Raw genomic sequence first — 25,221 nt, forward strand, 5'->3', positions numbered from 1 at the left:
CTATATTCCACCCATTCGTTTGAATGGCGAGCAGCTGAGGAGGGTATATTCATTCAAATATCTTGGGCACTTGATCACTGACGATTTGCGTGACGACGCGGACATTGAACGCGAACGTAGGGCATTAGCTATTAGGGCTAATATGGTCGCCCGTAGGGTACACTTTTTCGAGCGTACTGTACTTCGCTGTACGCCTGCAGCCTGTGGACGAGGTACACGCAGCGTTCTATGAATGCCATGCGTGTACAGTACAACGACGCGTTCAGGGTACTGTTGCGGCTGCCGCGATTCTGCAGCGCGTCGGGCATGTTCGCCGACGCGCATGTGGATGGTTTCCACGCGACGCTGCGCAAACGCAGCGCCGCGACGCTCCGAAGGGTGCGCGACAGCCGCCACAGTCTCCTGGCCGTCGTGGCAGGGAGATGGGACAGTGCACTTATTAGGCACTGGACCTCCCAACATCTTAGTTTAGGTACTAACATAGTAATTTAAGTATATTTGTAACTAACAAAATATGGATTGTATTATGTTCCGTTTTTTTTTATATTCATTCAACACATTGTATCATACAGATTCGTATTTTAATATCAGTTCGTGTGTAATAGGCGTTAAGGGCCCTCCACACTCGTACGCGAATCGCGGCGTGAAGCCGCCAACGCTAGTGTGGAGTCTAGTTCGCTAAACAGCGAAATCGGCTCCACACTCGCGTTCGCGGCTTCGCGCCACCATTCAGTCACTAGAAAAAAATAAAAAAATATAATTCAGCTGTTTAGCCTGTTCATGAACACAGACGCCATGTTTAGGTACATTAAAATATAAAAAAAAATTACTTCCCGGCCTAGGCCTTCAATTTCGTATGAAATTCCTTTACAGTTCTCTCGAGTTGCTCCGCCCGAAACGTGATACTTTGAAGCCTGTTTTGACGCACATAAGGACGATATTTCATTGCATGTTTGAGAAAACATACTTAAGAAATTATTTAAATAATGAAAATAAAAGAATAATATATTGGTCCCACTACTGGTCACTGGCCTCCTCTCATACTCGAGAGGGCTTGGGCTATAGTCGATCCCCACTGGCCCAATGCAGGTAAAACATAACTGAAGGAGGTCACAGTTCTAACCTAACCTACTTTTTTGCTACCAGTTTTTTGTGATAGGTAACTTTTCCACCCTACTGCCTGGTAGCAGTTTCTTTGTTTGGGGGGTCGCAGTTCTAACCTAACCCACTTTTCGGGTAACCGTACTTTCGTGAGTTTCGTGTGGAGGGTCGCAGTTCCAACCTAACCTAACCCGCTTTGTTGGTAGCAGTTTCTTTGTGTGGGAGATCGTAGTTCTAACCTTTTTTTCCGTTGGAAATAGTACATTTCGATGCTATTTAGTGCGGAAAGTATGACGTTTCCGCACGTGTATCGAACGACGTTTTTTAATACAGTTGCGAAAAAATAAGAAAAGCAACAAGTAAGGAATAGAATTCGAAACTTTTATATTATTAATTCTGTGACATCATTGACATTGACAATATGAAGAGGTGTTTTTCTAGCTTTTATTCGACTAGAATAAATTTTGTTATTATTATTGAACCCACTTCAATGAAAGTTTTTTTTTTCAAATGCATGTTCTATAAGACAGAAACAATTGTAAATAATAAAACATTGTACTATTATTACCTAAATATCGTTATTTACGATTATTTGTGTATCGTATATTTATAAAAACAATATCGAATGTTGCCTTTGGAAACTTAAAACATTCTTGCAGTAAGAAAATACGCCTCTTCTTTGACAGGCGTTCCATTCCATTCAGACAACTTATTAAGAACGGTTTTTCAACATTAAAACATAAACGTGTTATAATACTTATAAAGATGAAGAGGTAAGTCCAAAAAGTAACAATGTATACGGTAAAAGAGTAACTGACTTTCTACTCCCATGTATACTAAACACCTTACCTAAAAATGTACTGATCATCATTAACATTGTTGAAAACCACGGCAGATGTATGCCAAGACTAAAAAAATACTACCTAAGTCTAGAGTAATGTATAAAATAGATGCAGAGATTTGATGTGTATAGATTAGTTTTATATATATATAATAGTATAATATAATTATATAGGTATACCTAATAGTATTAAGCAAACGCGGATCGGACCGCGCGAACTCGCCAACTATTACATAAACCAAAGAGGTTTACAATAGTGGCATACTGGCAAAAGTTGTATGAATATTTAAAGTGAATAAATAAATTAAAAAAAAAAGTAATAAAATATGAAATATGCATATTTTTCGTATTCTTACATTAACAGTAGGTTTTTATGTTGATTACGACGTTTAAAGAAAACTAATATTAACACTCATCAATAAGTAGTCATGAATTGGAACAAGTAAAAATTTAAAAAAATTGGAAAAGCAAAAAGCACTAGTTCGCGAAAACCAACTTTCCGCACGCTAAACAGCCACGAAAAGTAGCACTTTTTGAGCAACTGTATTAAAAAATGCTTTTCAACACACTTGCTCAAAACGACGTTTTTATTCCACCGATTTTTGGCTCATAATCCTAGATATTAAACACGCGTGCTCTTTCAGTGTATTATTCCACTCGTGCTTTTTCATTATATTATCCGACTGAGTTAAGAAGGTAACTGATTGCTAATAATATGCATGGAAAGGGAGCCTTCTTTAATTGGTCAGACTGGCGGGCACCGGTGCGCCCGACCGCCGCATATATACAATATATAAAATGGCAACTTAAGGCAGATATAGAAAGTATAGCTTTAGCTGATTTTTTAATATGGGGAGAGATTTAGCTAATCTTAATTCTACTGGTAAAGCATTCCACAGCCGAACAGCCCGGTAGGTAAAAAAACTATTATAAAATTTAGAAGTAGATGATTGAGGAGCAAGACTATGAGTCTGAAAACATCTGATAGAAGAGAGATACTTGAAACGCTCTTTGAGATAAGGTGGTGTAGCGGGGTTAAAGAGAATGCCATAGAGAAGGGCGAGAACATGAGAGTCACGGGCTCACGGCGAAGACGAATAGGAAGCCTTTTGAGCTGAGACCGGAACTGTGACACATGGTCATATTTGCGCAGACCAAATATGAACCTTATACCGAGATTCTGGAGGCGCTCGAGCTTATTCAGCTGGTCCTCCGTAAGATCCAGATAGCAAATGTCGGCATAATCTAATATGGGCAATAAGAGGGATTGAGCTAGCGCAATTTTAGTAGCGTAAGGCAAGAAATTACGAAGTCTGCGGAGTGTTGCAGTTGCAGCAAACATTTTCCTGCTAACCTCACTCACCTGAGGTACCCAAGAGAGACTGGTCCATCATGACACCGAGATTCTTTACCTGGAGAGAGTAGGGAATCTGAATACCGTCAAACACAATGGCAGGTAGAGAACCTAAATCAATCCGGGCAGTGAGCTTTGAGCTACCTATGACTATAACCTGAGTTTTAGTAGGGTTAACCTTGAGACCGTAACGTTTACTCCAATTTAAAATACTCTCCAAGTCAGTGTTCATGGCGCAGATAGTCTGTGATTGATCGGTAACAGAGCCCTGAGAGTAGATTTGAAGGTCGTCAGCGTAAAGGTGGTAGGAGGACAAAATATTGGAAGTGATAGAGTTTATGAAGATAGAAAAAAGAAGAGGAGACAACACACCGCCCTGTGGGACACCAGCAAGCGTGTTGCACCACGAAGATCGATAGGAATCCGCCTTTATACGCTGCCGACGCCCCACTAAGTAACTGTGAAACCAGTCAACTACCGCAGGAGATACATTAAGTGAACGCAATATGCCTAACAAGATGTCGAAGTCAACCGTGTTGAAAGCATTACTGAAGTCCAGAAGCGATAATACCGTGATCTTACGATTATCCATACCAGCCCGGATATCGTCAGTAATTTTTACAAGAGCAGTAGTTGTGCTGTGGCCTGTACGGAATCCGGATTGGTATGGGTTCATGAGCGCGTGTCTGTTCAAAAAAGAAGTAAGTTGCTGATGTACTAGACGCTCTAGAACTTTAGAGAGGAAAGGAAGAATGGAAATAGGACGGTAGTCTGAGCAGGAGGAAGGACTGGACGTTTTAGGCAAAGGAATGACGTCGGCATCTTTCCAAAGCGACGGGAAAACATTAGAAGAAATGGAGCTATTGAGGAAACAGGTGATAATAGGAGCTATGAGGTCAATGAGGGGAAGGATCATGTTTCGGCTCAGATTATCGACTCCAATGGCATTAGACGAGATGGCTATTACGTTCTTCTTAACGTCACTGTCAGTAAATTGAGCAAGAGAGAAAGGGGGATAGTCAGGAGTTGGGATATTTGAAAGAAAGTTAAGGGTGTCCAACTTAACTGACCCAGAAAAAGTGGCAGAAGAGGAAAAATGCAGGTTAAGCTGGTCGAGGTCAACGCTATCACTGATTGAGTTTTGAGGTTGCTTCCCAACTCCAAGTAACTTTAAGAACTTCCAAACTTTGGCGCGGTTCCCATTTTCTACGGAATTGTGAATGTGTCGCCTCTGAGCATCTCGGCATACATAGATTTTTAGTTCATTATATCAAACATTATTATACGCATAGCTGGGCACCGTAAGGCACCGTTAATCAAAAAGTTAACTTCGATAATCGCTAATCCGTTAATAAAAAAGTTAACTTCGTGAAACGTTAAAACGTTACATTTCGGACGAGTTAACGGAAGTTAACGTTAATCCGTTAACATGTAACAAAAGTTGCTTTTTAGGGTTCCGTACCCAAAAGGTAAAAACGGGACCCCATTACTAAGACTCCGCTGTCCGTCCGTCTGTCTGTCTGTCCGTTTGTCACCAGGCTGTATCTCATGAACCGTGATAGCTAGACAGTTGAAATTTTCACAGATGATGTATTTCTTTTGCCGCTATAACAACAAATACTAAAAACAGAATACAATAGATATTTAAGTGGGGCTCCCATTCCCATACAACAAACGTGATTTTTTTGCCGTTTTTCGCGTAATGGTACGGAACCCTTCGTGCGCGAGTCCCGACTCGCACTTGGCCGTCCTTTTTATATTGGTGCGATACTTGCGATAGTGATCTACTTATTAAAAAAATAGGGTTCTGAAAGTAAACAGATTAAAAACAAAAACCGGCCAAGAGCGTATCGGGCCACGCTTAGTGTAGGGTTCCGTATTTGCCCGTCCGTCACAATAGGCTGCTTTAAACGGGGCTCTTAGACGGGGGAGATTATTGAAAGACGACACGCCACACCATCGGATTGGAGCAAAAAAAACTCATCTCCATGTAGGGGAGGAACTCGAAAAAAATGTTTATTTCAGTTTTTTAATTTACCACTTCCTCGGCATGATTAATTTATATATATTATATATGCAAGTTAAAATGCAACTTCTAGTATGTACTAATGATCACGCAGCAAAGGCGCGGACGGACAGACAGACGGACATGGCGAAACTATAAGGGTTTCTATAGTTGACTACGGAGTACGGAACCCTAAAAAGACGTAAATAATTGGGATGACTGACATGAGTAACTTAAAAATCTGAGGGCCTACCGCGAAAATCGAAAATTAGGTACCTACCTCTATTGCTCGTATCAGGGACCGGACAACCCTTTCCGCGATAAAACCCTTTCAATGGGCGACACTTAAACACTGCTAACACATTGAAAGATTTCCCTTTTGAACTGCAAGCCCATTCATACCCTTACCTTTGACTAACCCTTACCGAAAAGCTAACCAAAAATAAGGCTAGCTCTTAATAAGGGTTACCCTTATCTTTAAGCGCTTTTTATAAAGGTTTCCCTTTGCGTGAAAGAGACAGGATTAGTATATATCTACGTATGAAAAGAAAAGAAAATACGTGCCTAGTCAAAGAACGCCGCCGTCGCCGCCGACGATCGCTCGGATTCGAAGTAATGTGTGCTTTATGAACAAGGTAGATGACTTAAATTAGCACGCTTATATGCTAAAAGCAGGGACCGGCCCGCTATCCCTTATCGGGGTTTTATAAGGGTATTGCATAAGGCTTAACTCACCATACCCTTTGCCAGACGAAACCCTTTGTTTTGGTTTTAAAAATCCTTATATAAAGCTACCACATTTGAGTAATCGGTAGCCCAAATACCCTTACAAAACCCTTATCATCCGCTCACCAACACCTTGCATATTGCTTATAAGGGTTAGCCTTATAAAGGGCTTCCCTTTTAGCATATAAACGTGCTAATTTAAGTCGTCTACCTTGTTCATAAAGCACACATTACTTCGAATCCGAGCGATCGTCGGCGGCGACGGCGGCGTTCTTTGACTAGACACGTATTTTCTTTCCTTTTCATACACTAACGTAGATATATACTAATCCTGTCTCTTTCACGCAAAGGGAAACCTTTATAAAAAGCGCTTAAAGATAAGGGTAACCCTTATTAAGAGCTAGCCTTATTTTTGGTTAGCTTTTCGGTAAGGGTTAGTCAAAGGTAAGGGTATGAATGGGCTTGCAGTTCAATAGGGAAAGTCTTTCAATGTGTTAGCCGTGTTTAAGTGTCGCCCATTGAAAGGGTTTTATCGCGGAAAGGGTTGTCCGGTCCCTGGCTAAAAGGAAAGCCCTTTATAAGGCTAACCCTTATAAGCAATATGCAAGGTGTTGGTGAGCGGATGATAAGGGTTTTGTAAGGGTATTTGGGCTACCGATTACTCAAATGTGGTATCTTTATATAAGGGTTTTTAAAAGCAAAACAAAGGGTTTCGTCTGGCAAAGGGTATGGTGAGTTAAGCCTTATGCAATACCCTTATAAAACCCCGATAAGGGATAGCGGGCCGGTCCCTGGCTCGTATACGCATACGCAAGATAGAGGGTCGGTTTTCGGTCTAGAAGTCTTCTGGATATCGATTTTCGCTCATGTCGTCGCAAATATGGACATATTTGGTATCAGTGCATTCAGTATGATGTCCTGAACACAAATATATTAGATGACAAGCGCGAAGACTGCAGTACAAAGTTTTTTACTTCTTTTTTTTAATCATACCATGTGGGGTAGGGGTATCAAATGAAAGAGCTTTGTGAGTAGATCAAAAATATATAACATACTGTAACATTTTCACTACTTCGTCTAACAAATTATTAGGAAACGTTCAAAAATTTCACAATCCACAGTTGACTTTGAACTGCTCTAAATTGAAAATGACTGAATGGATCATTCCAAAATACATACCAAGTGACTGTAAATATCCTCTATATAACGTTTAAAAATAATTAACCACATACAAAGAGGATATAATAAGATAGAGCGGTACTGTCATAGTAAATTTTGTAACCGCTGTAAATTCACTGCCATCTATCGACATACTTTAAAACTATAAATGAAGATTTATAAAAATACGTTAAAATGTATTTAAATATGGATAAATGATTTTTTTTATTTGCATTAATTATTTTTATATGATTTTGACCCATGTTCTTTAACGGATATGCGTTAAAATTATAAATAACAAACGAAACCGTCAACGCCCTCTATACGAGAGTAGGCCAAAACTAGTGGTGACATCTGATCGAGAATCAAATTTTCGTGATTTTCGAGGCACGTTTTTTCCTTAGACTGTATCCATCTATTACGGAGTTATATCTATCTTTGCCAGATATAACCAAAAACAAGAAAAGTACATCAAGTTGAAAAAAAGTATAATTTTCTGTTACATTAAACTGCAACTATTATTAAAACAAACAAAAAACCAGACTGTTTACATATATTTTTGAAATGGTCTTTTCACTAGCTTTCATTTGGTACCCATATTGCTATAGTAAGAAAAAAAAAGGGGAATGGTCATTTTTTGCCTATTTTCTTGAATAACTTCTCAACTGTTTATTGCAAAATTATAAAAAAATATATATTTGAGATTCTCACAATGAGCTCTTTCATTTGGTATGTTACACGATATAGTTTGAAAAACTTTATTTTTGTAATTTTCTCATTTACGGGGGGTAAATGAGAAAAAGTGGCCCCCGTGTTCAAAATTAATTTGTTTACGTTACATGTCCGTCTTTGGGTCACAAACGTACATATGTATACCACATTTCAACTTAATTGGTCCAGTAGTTTCGGAGAAAATAGGCTGTGACAGACGGACAGACAGACGACAGACGCACGAGTGATCCTATAAGGGTTCCGTTTTTTCCTTTTGAGGTACGGAACCCTAAAAACTAGAGTTTTGAATGATTCACGGTTGGTTTCACTAGACTTATATTGACCGGGATATAGACCGTGATCGTAGGTAATCACGGTCTATATCCCGGTCAATATAAGTCTAGTGAAAAAAAAACCGGCCAAGTGCGAGTCGGACTCGCGTTCCAAGGGTTCCGTATATTACACAATGTAAACAATGTATTTTTTATGTGAATGGTCATTTTTTGCCTATTTTCTTGAATAACTTCTAAATTGTTTATCCTAAAATTGTAAAAAAAATATTTAAGATTCTCACAATGAGCTCTTTCATTTGATATATAACAAGATATAGTTTGAAAAACTTTATTTTTTAATTTTCTCATTTACCCCCCAAAAGTGGCCCCCATGTTTAAAATTCATTTGTTTGCGTTACATGTCCGTCTTTGGGTCACAAACTTACATATGTATACCAAATTTCAACTTAATTGATCCAGTAGTTTCGGAGGAAATAGGCTGTGACAGACGGACAGACAGACAGACAGACAGACAGACGCACGAGTGATCCTATAAGGGTTCCGTTTTTTCTTTGTGAGGTACGGAATCCTAAAAAGTAAAAAACTTTGTACTGCCGACTTTTTGACGTCACAGCAACTGCCCCCACCACTTTCGCGCTTGTCATCTCATATATTTGTGTTCAAGACATCACACTGAATGCCCTGATAACAAATATGTCTATATTTGCGACGACATGAGCGAAAAGTAACCTAAAGCCTGTTTCGCCAAGCCACTAAGAGTGATAGAGGCAGATAATGTTACTATCGATATTCGCGGTAGACCCCAGAGTTCCTCTTCATGAACATTTATATTCTATCTCCCGATCTGGGTACAAAATTAACATAGGTACAGTCGTCATCAGATATATCGGAGCGGCCAAGGTGCTCAGAAATATCTGAACACGCCTCTATTGTCAAGCCGTTAGAGTGCTATTTGCTGAATAAATGTTAGATGTCATACAACATAGTAAACATAGAACATAGTAAATTCACTCCTTTATTTAAATCAGGTAGCACATCCGACCCCACTAACTTTAGACCGATATCGGTTGCGACAGCGATCACCGGGGTCATTGGTCTCTATGGGTGTACCGCAGGGATCAATATTGGGGCCGTTCCTGTTCCTTATCTACATTAATGACCTGCCATACCTTGTAAAGACCCACCATGATATAGTATTGTTTGCAGACGATACCTCACTTATTTTCAAAGTCAAACGACAGCAACAAGCTTACAATGATGTAAACGATGCTATTTCAGAAGTAGTAAATTGGTTCAATGTTAATAACTTATTGTTAAATAAGAAAAAAGACTAAATGTATTAAGTTTGTCACTAGCAGTAACGTAAGGCATGTGCAAACAAGTGTCATTGTGAAGGACAAGGAATTGGAATTGGTTGATAGTGCAGTTTTTCTTGGTATAACTTTAGAATCTAAACTCCAGTGGGGTCCCCATATTGATACTGAGTTCTGCAGCTTTTGCAGTGAGCAAAATCCGTCAGTTAACTGATGTGAAAACAGCTCGATTAGTATATTTTAGTTACTTCCATAGCGTTATGTCATATGGATTTTACTGTGGGGTGGTGCTTCAGAGATAAATACCATTTTTGTTCTGCAGAAGAGAAAATTAACCATAGACTCACTTAGAGATAAATTTAAGGAAATTGACATAATGACAGTGCATTGTCAATATATTTATGAGAATATTCTGTATGTACATAAAAACATTGCCAGTTTTAAGAAAAACTGTGACATACATAAGATTAATACTAGAAATAAGCATAAGCTTGCAGTACCCTTCACTCGGCTCCATAAAATTAAAAAATCATTCATGGGTAATTGAGTAAGATTTTATAATAAACTTCCAAATATCATCACTGAATTATCTGTTAATAAATTTAAAAAATATGTAAAACGTAAACTTATCTCTAAAGCCTATTATAGCACACAAGACTACATGAATGATGAAACACCGTGGTATTGTGATTGAAAATAATTAATTATTTATTATTATGTTAATAATGATGAAATTGATAATTCAATGAATACCTATATTAGGTAATACGTATTTTTGACATTTAGATTTTTATTCTAGAAAGTTTCTAGACTAGTATTTTTTTATACAATTTTGGCGTTTGACGATCCTATTGTGAAATTCTTATTATTAAGTTTGACATCTATAATTCAATGTTTTTAAGAATAATAATAACTGCATCAATAAATTTCTCTGATATTTAGATTAAGGTAATAATTAAAACTTGACAGTTTAAAAGTGCTTGTTGCTAGGCCTATTTGAATAAAGAATATTTTGAGTTTGAGTTAAGTTTGATGTTCAGATATTTTTTTGCACCTCGACAGCTCCGATTTATCTGATGGCGACTGTACCTAGTCACTTAAATACGAGTAACACGACACGGCCACGGATTTTCATACAAACTCTATTATAGTGAAATTAGAATGCGATTATGGTTTTAATTTGAATAGTACCTATATCCTTTTACTTTCGACTTTGCACTCTTTCTGTATAAATACTTGTGATCGGTAGCAACGTTTTGATACTTTGAATTTCATGGTAGCGTGGTCGAGTTAAAGTAAAGGAAAGTAACAATTTTAAAGAAGACGGTCAATTATTACTAACTTCAGCTGAATTTTACTTTACAGAGTCCTTTAACTTAACAACGCTGCCATGAAATTAAGCCGTTGTTACCGATTACTAATAAAAACACACACTATTTAGTACGTATTTAGTAGGTATTAAAAATCAAAAGACTCGTCACTCTAAGCGCCGGTGGAAATCAAACAATAGTATGATTCATATAAATCGAATTTCTTCTCAGTTTTCTCACTTTCGCGCACCAGCAAGACATAAAACCCCAATTCATTTACGATCTCGGGATTCCACTTGAGACGTTCATTGGGCGTAAACAATACGAGTAGTGATACCCGGCAAACCTTTTTTTGCGGCGTCGTGTCGTGTCGTGTTATTATTTGACAGTCATGTCAGTCTGATAAATATTTTTTCCCCTCACTAGCTCGGAAAGCCGTCTTTTATCCTTTAAAACAAGCGGGGAAAAACGCATTTTATCCACTAGTGGGGAAAGTAATTTGACCTTGGATGGAGCGTGTTCTGCGTGTTTAAGTAGCTTGACAGATAACAAAACGTAAAACGCTCATAATAATGGTTCGTTCGATATTAATTATCATTAAATAAATGGTTTGAGAATTTAATAAAAAATACCAGATTTAGCTTTATTTAATGATTTTAAGTCATAAACCTTAAAATTCCATAATAAACGTTTGTTTTTTAATAATTATGTTATTTTATATAATTCTGAACGCACAAGTTAAGTCGATGCAATTTCAAAACGCATCATTGACATTTCATACGTCAGAAATGTCAACATTGTCAACAAAATTTTTACTTAAAAACTTCTCACGTAAAAGTAAAGAATTTCCAGAGTTTTTTTAGTGAGTGAAAAAAATTAGTGATTCCAGTTGATGAAGATGATCTAACGCCTGTGGATGTTGCACTTTCCTCGCTATAGTGAGGGGAAAAGTTTTGTATTACACACGGGTGCAAATGTATTTTACTTCTCGTGTGTTTAAACACTCGCTACGCTCAGGATTCTAATTCAGAACCACTCGCTTCGCTCGTGGTTCAGCTATAGAATCCTTTCGCTTGCTCGTGTTTCAATTCCACACTCGCGGGTAAAATACAACTTTGCACCCTTGTATAACAAATAACTATAAAACTAGTTGTTGTTGCACTTGTACCTTGTACTAGTCTTAGTAGTATAGTATTGTAGGGGGTAGGGTAATCCTATTCCTACATCCTACATTCGATCAAGTCTGTCTAGATATTATTAAATAAATAATTCACTTTTTAAGCTTTCACCGTTATACGCAAAAAATGAATAAACCAATTTAAGTAATTGTTTAAGTTATCTTTACGATTTTTTCTTTTTTTTGTCAATTAAAAGTATTTATATACCCAAGTATTATCACGTATCAATATCGCTTAGCTCGACATTACTTCACTGTAGGTAGTGTAGGTACCTAATAAAACCACATGCTGATTTTGAAAAGCAGAGCTCGTAAACAATAGATCAACATTTAGGTTCTCTTTGTGCAGTTTCAAATGGAATCCCGCCATCGTAAATGAAATGAGTTTTTTTTTCTTACCTACCTATAATTTCGTTTACTCACAAACAATACATGATCACACGAACTTCAAAGTTAAGTTCGATCAGTATTATATGAGTAAGCTTCATTCGAAGATATAAAAACCAGGTAGTCCTTTAACCTACTAGGCAACTCATCGCATGTTTAAAGTAGGTAGCAAAAACTTTTAACTCAAACAGGTCTATCCCTACTTTTCCTTGATGGGGCGCGCGGCTTGCCGCCATTGCTCATTATTTTTAGAGACTTTACTTTCTAAAGCAAAACTTTCTTTCCGGGTATAGGGGAGGGAGGGTAGTTATATCTTCGAATGAAGCTTACTCATATAATACTGATCGAACTTCACTTTGAAGTTCGTTTGATCATGTATTACATTTCTCAAGCTTCATTCTTCAGATATAAAAACCAGGTAGATGTTAAGAGTTGAAAGTTTTGCTGCATTCTTTCCCATTATCAATATTATCATAGCATATTTATTTCTGAAAACATATTTGTAGGAATAATTATCTACCATGTACATATGTGTATGTTATACACAAGTTTACTGTTCCAATTGAGTTATAAGGTATTGTTAAGAAGCACGGGAAAGTTTAGCAATGCAGGTTCAAAAAGGTATACATATATTAGGTATAGCCAGGTTGTATATATATATATATATATATATATATATACTTTTACGTATTAGGATATTTAAACAAAATCTAATTTGTTCTTCACAAAACCTAATTGTCTAAGATTCCATACAATTTGTGGTCAACTTTGCATTAGTTTTATACGAGTAAACTCATAAGACATATGTCCTTTTGTGAAATGTATTAAAATTCACTAGCAGTTCTTGTCCGCGATACGGAATTTTTGAAGGCTCAGAACAGTACACTATTGATGACAAGATTCAGGCTCGTCTAAGTGTAATTATCTACGAAGATAAGACGTAATTTAGGCTAACGATACAACCCAGCGTTACCTCCATACAGGGTGGGATACGCTGTGGCTTTGATGTCTTTTCCCGCGTCTTGACGCTTATGACGCGTAGGCCGTGTGATGTCTGTCTCACGACGACTCATCCTGTTTACGATGATCTCTGAGCAGACGACGACAATGACAAAATTCAGTTATTAGGCGCGTGCACGCGCAAATCGGCTTACAGCAGCTCCTGATCAACGAATAGTGACACGACGTGCAATGGACAAAGACTCACGCGGCCTAGCGCGTTTTCGAGAGCTTTAACTTAACAAAAAACATGTATTTGCTCGAAACATGTCTAACGTCGTTTTTAAGTCCTTTGATTTACCCAAGAAGAATTATATTTTGATTTTTATCAAATTAAAAAATCCACCACGTTCCTGAAATCTAAAAAATATATGAACGTGCATAAATTATGCTTTCTGTTCAGTTATTAAGCATAAAGCATGTCATATGTGTGGCATCACCAAAGGTATTCTAAACAAAAATAATTTATAAGACTAGCAGTCTACTCAGCTTTCGAAGTAATCTTTCAAATAAGATTGTAATTTACTCACACTCAAATGTTTATTATTGCGCTCATATTACATATAATGAATGGGCCAAGGTCCATTAATGGTAACAGAATATTTATTTATCATTTAATTATATATACGTACCTAATGTACATATATTCGAGCTATTAAAATGCATAATAATATCCAGTTAAACCTGAGTAGGTAAAATCAGCGTTTAACAAACATCATTAGGAATTAATTTAGTATATAGGTACATTTATAAATGGCTGCATGTGACGAGTACCTTTAAATAGAATATATAAATGATATGAACCTTTTTTATTTTATTTAAATTACTATTATTGACCGCAAGGCGCGATTGACCATATTTTCACAAATATTGGTGTAGCGGCTTCTATTCTCGCAGCGCGAACGGGACAGCACAGCAATCAACCACGCAATCAATGAAATGAAATGAATATCAATCAACAGAAATTCAGATATTAAGCATCAAATCTAAAAACTTATGCCCTCCATTCAAGTATTCGCTCTGCAAGGAACGAAAGACTGTGCGACGTAATGTTGTATATTTATAAAATGTAAACATTAAAGCCGGAATAATAATAAAAAATTGCCTTTGCTGTATTGCTACTATGGTTGTATTGAGAGTTCAGAAAACAAATATTATATTAAGTGGATTCATCTTAATATTTTAATCCATGACTTATGTCATGAATGTGCTATATTAATGACATAACGGTATTGCAAGTGGTGGGTCCCCACCAACTACAGTTACTAAACTTATAATATCAAGGTACATATATTTTAAACTTGGCAAAAACGTATTGCATGGTATCATCGTATTGATGATGGCTGAAAGAGTATCGCGACCGACACATGAGAGTTGAACCATAGGTGCATTCGTCATTTATTATTTTTTTACGGTTTCTATTAGCTTCTTAATTATGTATTTATATTTTTATGTGCATAATCTGAGGGTGATCCTTTAAAAGATAATCGGAAGGTAATCGTTTTGTAGTTTTGATACAGGTTAATAGGTATTTACCTAGTTACCCATTATTTACGACCATAAAAATAAATATTAAATATCTGTGAGAGATGCGAACAAATATATTCGTGTGTGTATTTAGCCAAATTGTACCGAAACCGCTTTATCATTAACTCAGTTAGATGGTACTCTAATGGTCACTTTGTCAGGCTTCGGCATGAACTTGTATTTATGAAGAAATAAGCGTAAAACGTGTTTGCGTTTGTTTCTTAGCTTCAGTTGTAAGTTTAGTTTTTTGCATGCCAGATGCTGGTGAAATATGTGTTACTTATGTATAATATTGTCTGACCACCTTTTGTACCATATTTCATGCAAAATAAAGTTATTTTCTTTCTTTCTTTCTTTCTTTCATATTCAGTACTCACAAATTGTTTCATTGGGTTTATTAGATAGATAATGATGAATAAGCCCATTTTCCTGTAATTCAATTCAGTTAGGTGTCTTTGTTACAATTGGATGATTCAAATTATTGAATTATTCAATATCACTTAAAAAAGTAAAATCATATTTTTAAACAGACACAAGGTACTTAGATACTGAAATCGCCTATGCCTTTAAGCGATCACGGTATTATAAATATATTTATATTTTCATGTATCCCATAACAATATTGGCATACGTATCCCGATAATTTGTATGGTTATATGCATATATAAACATTCAAAAATGGTCACCAAAATATATACATTGTGCAGGGTATTACCACTTAGTTTATTACATTTCATTTGTGGTAAAAGAGATTTTATCCAGCTTAAGTTTAGGAATTTCGATCAGATTCACATCGCGTGACGTGATGTAGGTACACCTATTTAACAATTCCCACTTTTAGAGACAAGTTATACTTATGTGGGTAATATAAAAACAATATAGGTACTATTGTATTGTTTCAATTATAAATTTACGAGGTAGTCTCGTGTTTATTCAAATTCAACCTCTGGGCGGATAAAAGTACCGTACTATGGGTTAGGTGTGAGTAAAATTTATTCTGTCACATATAATTGGATATTAAAAATCCAAATATATTTTATATGTAAGGATTTATTTTAAAAGGCAATGTAGTCTTGTACCGAACATTTCGGCAGCTAGACCGACGTGTCTCTGACACGCACAAATCAAAACTGAACCGCGGAGCGCTGCCCGCCTGGTGAAAAATTTTAAAAGAAATATTTTTAATTCGAGGGTAGACTTCGAATGTTTTTCAAAATAAAACCCGTAAGGTTTTAGATTACATAAATAGGCCTACATGAATAAAGTATATTTGAACTTGAACTTAAAAGATAATTCTTTATTGCACATAGAAAAACTTGAACTTGGTGTTTTAAAATGTGCGTGGTTTTGATCGAGAACCGCTATAGATTTATTAAATTGTGTTATGCATTGCTATCGTGTTGACTCACGGCCAACCCAAGCAAGTTCTATCTTCGTGACGACTCTAGGCCGCCCCCCAGGTTTATAGTTACCAGTCGTGGACTCACGGCCCGCGCGGTACAAAGTAAATGCAAGGTATTTGATCACAAAGTGTAAGTTTTTTACAAAAATAGTTAAAATAGTTACACTTAAGTAAGTATCTGATTTTTCTTCAGGATCTGAAGAATCTATTATCACTCGGCAATTTTGCTTGAGTTTCTTCTGTTGGGCCATCTAAAAACAAATAAAAAGAAAGCCTCCCTCGTCTCTTTAACACAACACAATATGATTATTTAGGGCCCTTTGTTTCGTTGCGCGCTGTCCGATCTTAATTAAACCTTTGGTTGGTTCACGACCAACCCCCGGGCGCAATCGGTGTTCGAAGTACGAACAAACTTTCCATCGTGTTGGTTCACGACCAACCCCCAAGATAATTTTTTCCTTCGTGTTGATTCACGACCAACCCCCAGGATGATTTATTCCTTCGTGTTGATTCACGACCAACCCCCAGGATGATTTATTCCTTCGTGTTAGTTCTCGACTAACCTCCAGGATGATGAACAATTTTAATAACAAATATATTTTATATTGCACAACGAATACGAAACGAATAATCCCACAGCTTACATCTCGTATTCTCGTATAAATCGTATAATGTCTGCACTAAGTGCACTACGTATAGGCATTTTAAACGACTTTGAAACAAAATTATGATTTTACGTGCGTTCGTTGCCTCGCAAGAATAAAGAATGAGCAATGGCGGCAAGCCGCGCGCCCCATCAAGGAAAAGTAGGGATAGACCTGTTTGAGTTAAAGTTTTTGCTACCTACTTTAAACATGCGATGAGTTGCCTAGTAGGTTAAAGGACTACCTGGTTTTTATATCTGAAGAATGAAGCTTGAGAAATATAATACATTGCCGTTGCCAACTTGCCACGCGTCGCACATGTCGACCGGCCCGAACGTACTTGTCAGAACTAGTTTTTTGCGGCGCGGTGGGGTGCGATTAACGATTAACGGATTTAGGGAAATGTAACGGAAGTTAACTAGTCCGTTAACACTTTTTCAAGTTAACTTAAAAGTTAATCCGTTAATCGAAATGTTAACTTCGTTAACTAACGATTAACGGATTAACGAGTTAATGCCCAGCTATGATTATATGTTTCAAACGTTTCTAAAATGAAATCATACCAAAAGTGCGAGAGTATGAGACGCACCTGACATATTTAGTAAATTAATGTAACTCGTGTTGCTTTAATTTAAATCCCGGATTCAATAAGTGAAGTACTGAGTAGCATTCCTTTGTTCAAATGAAGTTGCAGGGCCACTTTCTTACCTCTCAATATAAAATAATTATGTTTTGGCCTAGTCTTGGACAAGACACTGTCCATCTTAGCCTTGTCCTCTTGGTCAATGTCAGACCTTTGCCACAGGTTGCCATCATCACTGTCTGAGTCTGAGTTGATCAGATTTAGCTCGCTGGACTGCCCGTAACTTGACTCATTGGAAGAACTGTGGTTGCTATTGCTGGAGCTGTGGAGACATATAACATGTATTTATGATGATTGTCACATCACCTTATTACAGTCGTCGATACATCGGAGCATCTGAGGTGCTCAAAAATATTTGAACATGCACTCTAATACTACAATAGGGGCATGTCCAGATATATCTAATGGTGACATTGGTGACTGTATAAACAGCTAAGGAAGGTGATGGTATAAGACAGGGGTTCCCAATTTTTTTCAGTCCACTCCGCACTTGCAAGTTTAAAATTTCGGTGGCGGTGCCCTAACCGAGCTAGGCTATTCAAAATAGATAGGAAACATGGTGAGGAGGATTACCTCACGGCGCTCCTCTCTACTGTCTACGGCGCACAGTTTGGGAACCACTGGTATAAGATATAAGAAATAGGAAAATCATAGAATAACATTGAAAATGGTGTCAGTTTAACAAAACTTAAATCCATTAAATTTAGAGAATGACTTTTCTTGAAATACCTATGTATTGTGAAGATATGGGTATCAGCACCCAAGTTTAGGTCATTCATGCAACATTATGTCATATAATTGCAAGATTCTGATATTAGTAATAGTAGATTTTTGTAATAGTTAAGAGATTTTAGTTTATTATGTATCGCTGTTCCTTTTGTCTTTTTGATGTTAGTTTATCTTTTTTCATACCAATATCAAAATCGAAAGATAACTGCAAATTTGACAGTAAATTTTTCTAAAATTATTTAGCGGAAGTATCATGCAAATAAATCATATCCACTCATTCATTCATTTTCATTTACTAGCAATGTGGCAATTAGTACTCTATGTAGACTAAGAGGGTTGATCCGTATGCACCACCCCTGACCTCTTTGCTGTCACTTGGTTATTAAAACCTTTTTGCTGTAGGTTTATAGACATTTAGAGGTTATTAAAAAAAATAAAACATTTTTAAATGTCGAACTATTATTGAGCTACAGCTTACTGTAATTGTTGAGTCGTGGTTTTTTTGTATGAAAATGGATTTTGTTGAGCAGAGGGTGGTAATAAAATATCTACAAAAAAAATAATTGTACATCAACTCAAATCCATCAAGATATTGTGGCAACTGTAGCGGAGTGTGCAGTATCCTATTACATAGTGAAACGTTGGTGTCGAGAGTTTAAGTGCGGAAGATCAAGTTGTGAAAACCAACATGGCGGTGGACCACCTGTAACGGTTACTCCAGACGAAAACATTAATAAAGTTCACGATATGGTGTTACAAAACCGGCGATTACGTATCAGGCAAATTCTTGAAGAGACTGGCTTGTCATATCATGTAGTGCAACAGATACTTACTAAAGAATTGGGTATGAACAAGATCAGTGCAAGATCGGTGCCACGAATGTTGACCATTGATCAGAAAAGACATAGAGTATTGATTTGCCAGCGTCTGTTGGATATGTACCAAGCTAATAAAGATAATTTTCTCCATAGATACGTAATCATGGACGAGTCTTGGGTACATCACTATGATCCCGAAACTAAAATTCAAAGTAAGCAGTGGAAACACAGTGGTTCTCCGCCACCACGTAAATTTAAAGTGGCATCGTCTGCAGGAAAGGTTATGCTGTCTGTATTCTGGGATGCTCAAGGAATAATCCTGGCTGACTATTTGAAAAAGGGAGAGACTATTACAGGGGCCTATTATGCAAACTTGACCTCTGTTCCCTTCGTACGGGTACCATTCCACCAAACGCTTCGTCCACCTGTTCTCCATACGGCATATGTGCCCTGCCCATTGCCATTTTAATTTTCTCATTTTGGTTTTTACATCTACCACTTTTGTTGTTTTTCTTATTTTGTGGTTGTTTACCCTGTCTGCTATCTTTATCCCGAGCATACTTCTTTCCATCTTGCGTTGGCAAACAGCGATTCTTTCTTCATCTTTCTTCCTTAAAGACCATGTCTGACAACCATATGTTAAGCATGGAAGTATAGTCATGTCGTGGAGTTTTTTCTTTATATTAATATGGACAGAGCCGTTTTTCATGATCTCCTTTAATCCCCAGTACTTTTTCCACGATGTAGATATTCTTCTTTGAATTTCCTTTTCTGTGTTGTCTTCAAACGACACTGTTTGGCCAAGATATATATACTCTTCCACGTATTCTATTTTTTCGCCCTCTACAGCAATATCCACGAGTTCGCCGTTGGTCAGGATCTTTGTTTTTGATTTGTTCATTGACAGCCCTACTCTCTTGCTCGCCATTGCTAACTCATTTACCATGCTTTCCAGGTTGGCTGCACTGTCGGCAAAAACGACTATGTCGTCTGCGAAACGTAGGTGGCTCAGCATTTCTCCGTCAATTTTTATGCCTTTCGCTTTCCACTCTACACATCTGAAAACAGATTCCAACACCGCTGAAAATATTTTTGGGCTAAGCGGGTCCCCCTGTCTTACTCCTCTTTGTATGGAGAATGCTGGACCTTCACGCTCTAGACGCACTTTCGCATAACATTTTGTATATATATTGGATATAATGTTTATATATTTTTTATTTACACCTTGTTGCGCCAATGATGACCATATTGCTTCAAAGTGCAGCGAGTCAAAGGCTTTCGTGTAGTCTATAAAGCACATATATAACATTATTCTAAATTCTTTTGCCTTTTCTATGAGTTGGGTAATAGCTTGTATATGGTCTACAGTTGAAAACTTTTTGCGGAATCCTGCTTGTTCGCGTGGTTGGCATTCGTCTAACGTATTTGTTATCCTGTTCAGTATTACTTTCGAGAACACCTTGTATATATTTGTCATAAGGCTAATTGGTCTGTAGTTTAGGGAACAGAGGTCAAGGACACCCGAGGAAGAGATGGAGGGATGTCTTCACCGAAATAACGGGTTTAGATTGGATGAGTAAGGCTCGTGACAGAGCACTGTGGAAGAGCTTGGGGGAGGCCTACGCCACGGAGGCGACTACTATTACCTAACCTGTAAATGTGATTAAATTATTATGTAAATGTAATAGTAGAAATAAAGGCTATTTTTATTTATTTTATTTTATTTATTTTATATTATGCAAACTTAATTCTAATATTGTGAGAGGCTATTAAAGAGAAACGCCGGGGCAAGTTGACAAGTGGCGTACTCTTCCACCAAGACAATGCTACCGTCCATACGTCCTGTGTCGCTAAGGCTGCCATACACCAAGCAGGCTTCGAATTGGTGGAGCACCCACCGTATTCGCCTGACTTGGCCCCCAGCAGCTACAGGCTATTCCCAAAATTAAAGGAATTTTTACATGGAAATTTTTTTTTGGATAATCAAGAGGTGATATCTGTTGTGGAGGAGTGGTTTTCAGAGGTCAGACATTTTTTTTTTTCATGAGGCTATTGAAATGCTGGAGCACCGATGGAATAAGTGTATTAGTGTTGAGAGAGACTGTAGAAAAATAAAAGATAAATCTTGAATGTAGTTTCATTGTAAGAGGGTTAGGGGTGATGCATACGGATCAACCCTCGTATGTCTCAACTCTCCTGCCAATATCTGATGGTAGCATTTAATAAATGGATTTATTTGTGTTATTTTTTTTTTAGTTTCAAGGACTTTGTCTTATGGCATTACATTTATATCTCATTCTTTTAATTCATTTTACACAAACTGGAGATGTTATGTTTATTGGAATTCAGTTTGTTGAACTATTGTTATGATAATACAAGTAGTAATTTTTTCGTCTTTTGTTGGTGTAATTACTATAGCATAGCATAGGCAAAATACTAAAATCACTAACTATAACAACTTAGCCTCGTAATTGATACCTATATAATAACTTCCTAAAGAAGGCTAATAATGTTAATACTCACGGGCTTCTTGACACCTCTGAAAATGCGCCTAAAGACCTTTCCAAATCCACACTCTCTCCATCTGAGTTATTAGACAATCTCCTTGACACAGGAGGGCTTTCTTCTGTTGATAAATCATCAGAATCCCTTGAATTATCACTGTCAGAGTCTCTGTCGGGCGTTTTCCGTTTTCTGTAACACCTTCCAAGTCTTGGGCGCCGTATGTTTAGAACGATCCCATGGATACTGCTCGACGGCGCCGCGTTAACCACCACGTTCGAGGGCCCTTCTAAAGGCTCTGCGGCTCGCTCCTCACTGCTAATGCTCTCTGATTTATCTGCAGACACTCCGCTGTCCACATTTTCGTCCTTCACGACCTTGCTCGACGAAGCTATGGAACGTAAATACGTAACTTAATAGCGTCATTGCGATTGACAAAGCGTTTAAAATCATTGTTTAGATAATCACCTGATCCATTGGAGCTATCCTGCGAACTTCCGTCGTTTAATTTCAGCTTCTTTCCACCCATAACAGGGCTGAGAGGAGATTCCTTTACTTCGTCATCGCTCAAGGAGTTATCATCCATTGTAGTTACGATAGCAACTATGAACAACGAATAAGTTTTAATTTTAAAGAAATTAATTTTCAAATTATTAATAAATAATATTCAAAACGTATTATTACATTATTACAGTAGTCAACTGAGAAAATCACTAATCAGATACAATGGAGATTTTTATTTTTTTTAGATTTTTCTGACAGACGATCGGATGGAAGAAGGAAGAACGAAGAACACGGTGTTTGCTTTTTTTGACGTTGATTTATTTAAAACGTTTTTACAGATATTATAAACTTCCGATTGTAAGAAAGTTTCAATTCAATCAGTGTAGCTAAAGCTTTATTTATAGGAAAAATTTTTTTGAGAACGCATCATTTTTAATGACACACTGGCGAGACACTGGCTGCCAATGTTGTCAGCTTCCATAATATTACACAATTTCTAACATTTCCGTTAAGAGAAATGTAGTTGGTCAAGCAAATCTTGTCAGTCGAAAAGGCGCGAAATTCAAATTTTCTATGGGACGATATCCCTTCTCGCCTACATTTTTTAAATTTGCCGCCTTTTTCTACTGACAAAATTTGCTTGACCAATTAATAAGTAAGCCTACTTATTTCTCTATGCTAATAGGTACAAAGGTCCCTCCACACTCATGTCATGCGCGAATCACGGCGCAATGCCGGAAACGTAAGTCTGGCGTCGATTTCACAGATTGTTCACGCCTTCGCGCCTAGTTTTATTTATTTATTTATTAACTTTATTGCACAAGCAAAGAAAAATGTACAAATGGCGGACTTAATGCCAAAAAGCATTGTCTACCAGTCAACCATTAGGTCAAACAGAGACATAAATGTTGGTGCAGGATAGATTCATAAATTATTATGAGAAATATAACCAAAAAAAAGTCAAATATTATGTATATATATATATATAAACATAATAAAGTAAAATAAAACTATGAAAACGGATTATATCGCGTATATTGAATTTATAATACATCCCGACGTTTCGAACCCTTCGACGTTTTGTGATGACCAGCATCTGGCCGCGGAGCTCCAGCATGCCAGGCGCGCGCTCCAGGCGAACGAGCTCAGGATACCGCGGGTCAACCAGAGGTCCCACATTAAGATCCCCTCGGTCGAGCGCAGGCCTGCCATTCTGCCTTTTGTCAGGGGGGTCACGGACAGGATCAGCCACATCTTGAAGCGTGCTTCTATAAAAACATATTTCAAGCCAATGAAGAAGATGTCACAATTCCTGAGGCCTGTAAAATGCAATAGCCCTCTACGGATTTCAGGAGTGTACAGGCTGGACTGTAAGTGTGGCCTAACATATGTCGGGCAGACGAAACGGAGCATTTCCACTCGGGTGAAGGAACACATAGCTGATGTCAAGCACCGTCGACCTAGGTCTGCAGTCTGTGAGCATGTCATGGATAAAGCCAATCACTCAATCAAGTTTGATAAGCCTCTGGTTCTTGCCAAGGAGAAGCGTTACATACCCAGAATGCTGCGCGAGGCCATTGAGATTAAGAAATATCCAAACTTTAATAGGGAAGATGGCTTTTCTCTACCACCAGCTTGGGATCCTGTAGTCCATCTGATAAAGGAGCAAGCGAGACATAGACTGTGAGACCTTAGTGTTGGATGATGTTGGACATTCTGAGTATAATATGTTTTGAAAAGATGTGTCCCGCCGAGTTTGTTGCCGGTCCCATATTGGGATACCATCCTACAATTTAGGAGGGTATTAAATCTTCTCGGGTCCGTGGTGTAGGGTTGGAGCCGGCGTAGTTTTTATCGCCTATATATATATCTTTACTTGGAAAAAAAAAGTAGTGTATAACTAGCCTCATGAACCGATTTTGCATGTACAACCAGCCTTAAAGTTTATAGTCTATGATTGTTCATTATTTTAGTATGTGGGTATTTTTGCACTGTAATTTTTCCTCAGTCACCCGTTGACCACGAACGCTGTAAAGGGTTCGAAACGTCGGGATGTATTATAAATTCAATATACGCGATATAATCCGTTTTCATAGTTTTATTTCATGAGTAACTATCGCGGTAACCGAAGACAATATTATAATAAAGTAAACTAACAAAATAATGATTAAATACTAATACTTATATGATATACAAAAGATAAACTAATACATATTATTACATACATACAAGATGGAGAACATTATTTAAATTCTTCTGACAGAAGATGCTTGCGGAGTAGACGCTTAAAAACAGGTTTGCTTGGGGCTTGTCAAATCGAGAGAGGGAGGGAATTCCAGAGACGGATTGCCTCAACGGCGAAAAAGTTGGACACAAAACCAGTACGGTGAGAAGGGATGGAGAGTTTGAGTGAGCGGGAGGAACGCAGTTCACAGCCTGGACGGGGGGCGACAAAAGTGAATTTACATTTAAGATATCCTGGTGTAGAAGGCTCGAACAAGATGGAAAATAATGGAGACGTACTAAATGTCTGTCGAATGCAAATAAAAAGTTCATGGCTAAACTGGCGCCTAAATTAGAGAAAGCAATTATTGTTGACAAAGTGTCAGACATTGTTTTTAGATTAAATAATAAATACGGTAAGAACATAGGAGTCTGGCACATTAAAGACATCAAGCCATATTTTGTAAAAAAATAAATTAATTAAATTTATTTATTTTATTGAGGGAGGGGGCATGTAATGAACAAGTCATTTCATGTGATTGTGAACCGTCCGTGTTAGCGCTAAGGTTGACATTATTTTGTATCCCTATATTGCACTACGATTGGCCGCAACTGGTGATCAATTTGCGCCATGGCCTTAACAGTCACCATGGCTCAGCGGTAGGCGCTCAGACTAGCGAACGGAAGATCGGAGGTTCGAACTCCGCAGTGGATGAACTTTTTCCTAGTTTTATTTGTTTATTTTTAAAGACCAAGTTTCTTTGTTTAGTTGTCGTTTGCATGTGGTAGAATATTATTATCCTATGTACAATGTATGACGTATAAAACTGACCTGTTTCTCTTTGACGTCCAAT

General features: G+C 37.5%; 1 protein-coding gene across 1 annotated transcript in view; it reads right to left on the reverse strand.

Annotated features, from left to right (window-relative positions):
- Positions 1 to 22,472, reverse strand: part of LOC134745914 (DDB1- and CUL4-associated factor 8) — a 77,962-nt gene extending 55,490 nt beyond the window's left edge. Inside the window, exons 1-4 of the mRNA XM_063680028.1 lie at positions 22,325 to 22,472; positions 22,109 to 22,243; positions 21,662 to 22,031; positions 17,657 to 17,853 (exon numbers count right to left, since the gene is read on the reverse strand). Of these exons, the coding sequence (XP_063536098.1) occupies positions 17,657 to 17,853; positions 21,662 to 22,031; positions 22,109 to 22,226 (685 nt within the window). The 5' untranslated portion in view covers positions 22,227 to 22,243; positions 22,325 to 22,472. The remainder of the gene's footprint in view (positions 1 to 17,656; positions 17,854 to 21,661; positions 22,032 to 22,108; positions 22,244 to 22,324) is intronic.
- Positions 22,473 to 25,221: the final 2,749 nt, after the last annotated feature.

This window comes from Cydia strobilella, chromosome 1 (assembly GCF_947568885.1).
Source record: "Cydia strobilella chromosome 1, ilCydStro3.1, whole genome shotgun sequence".
Classification (NCBI taxonomy): Eukaryota; Metazoa; Arthropoda; class Insecta; order Lepidoptera; family Tortricidae; genus Cydia; species Cydia strobilella.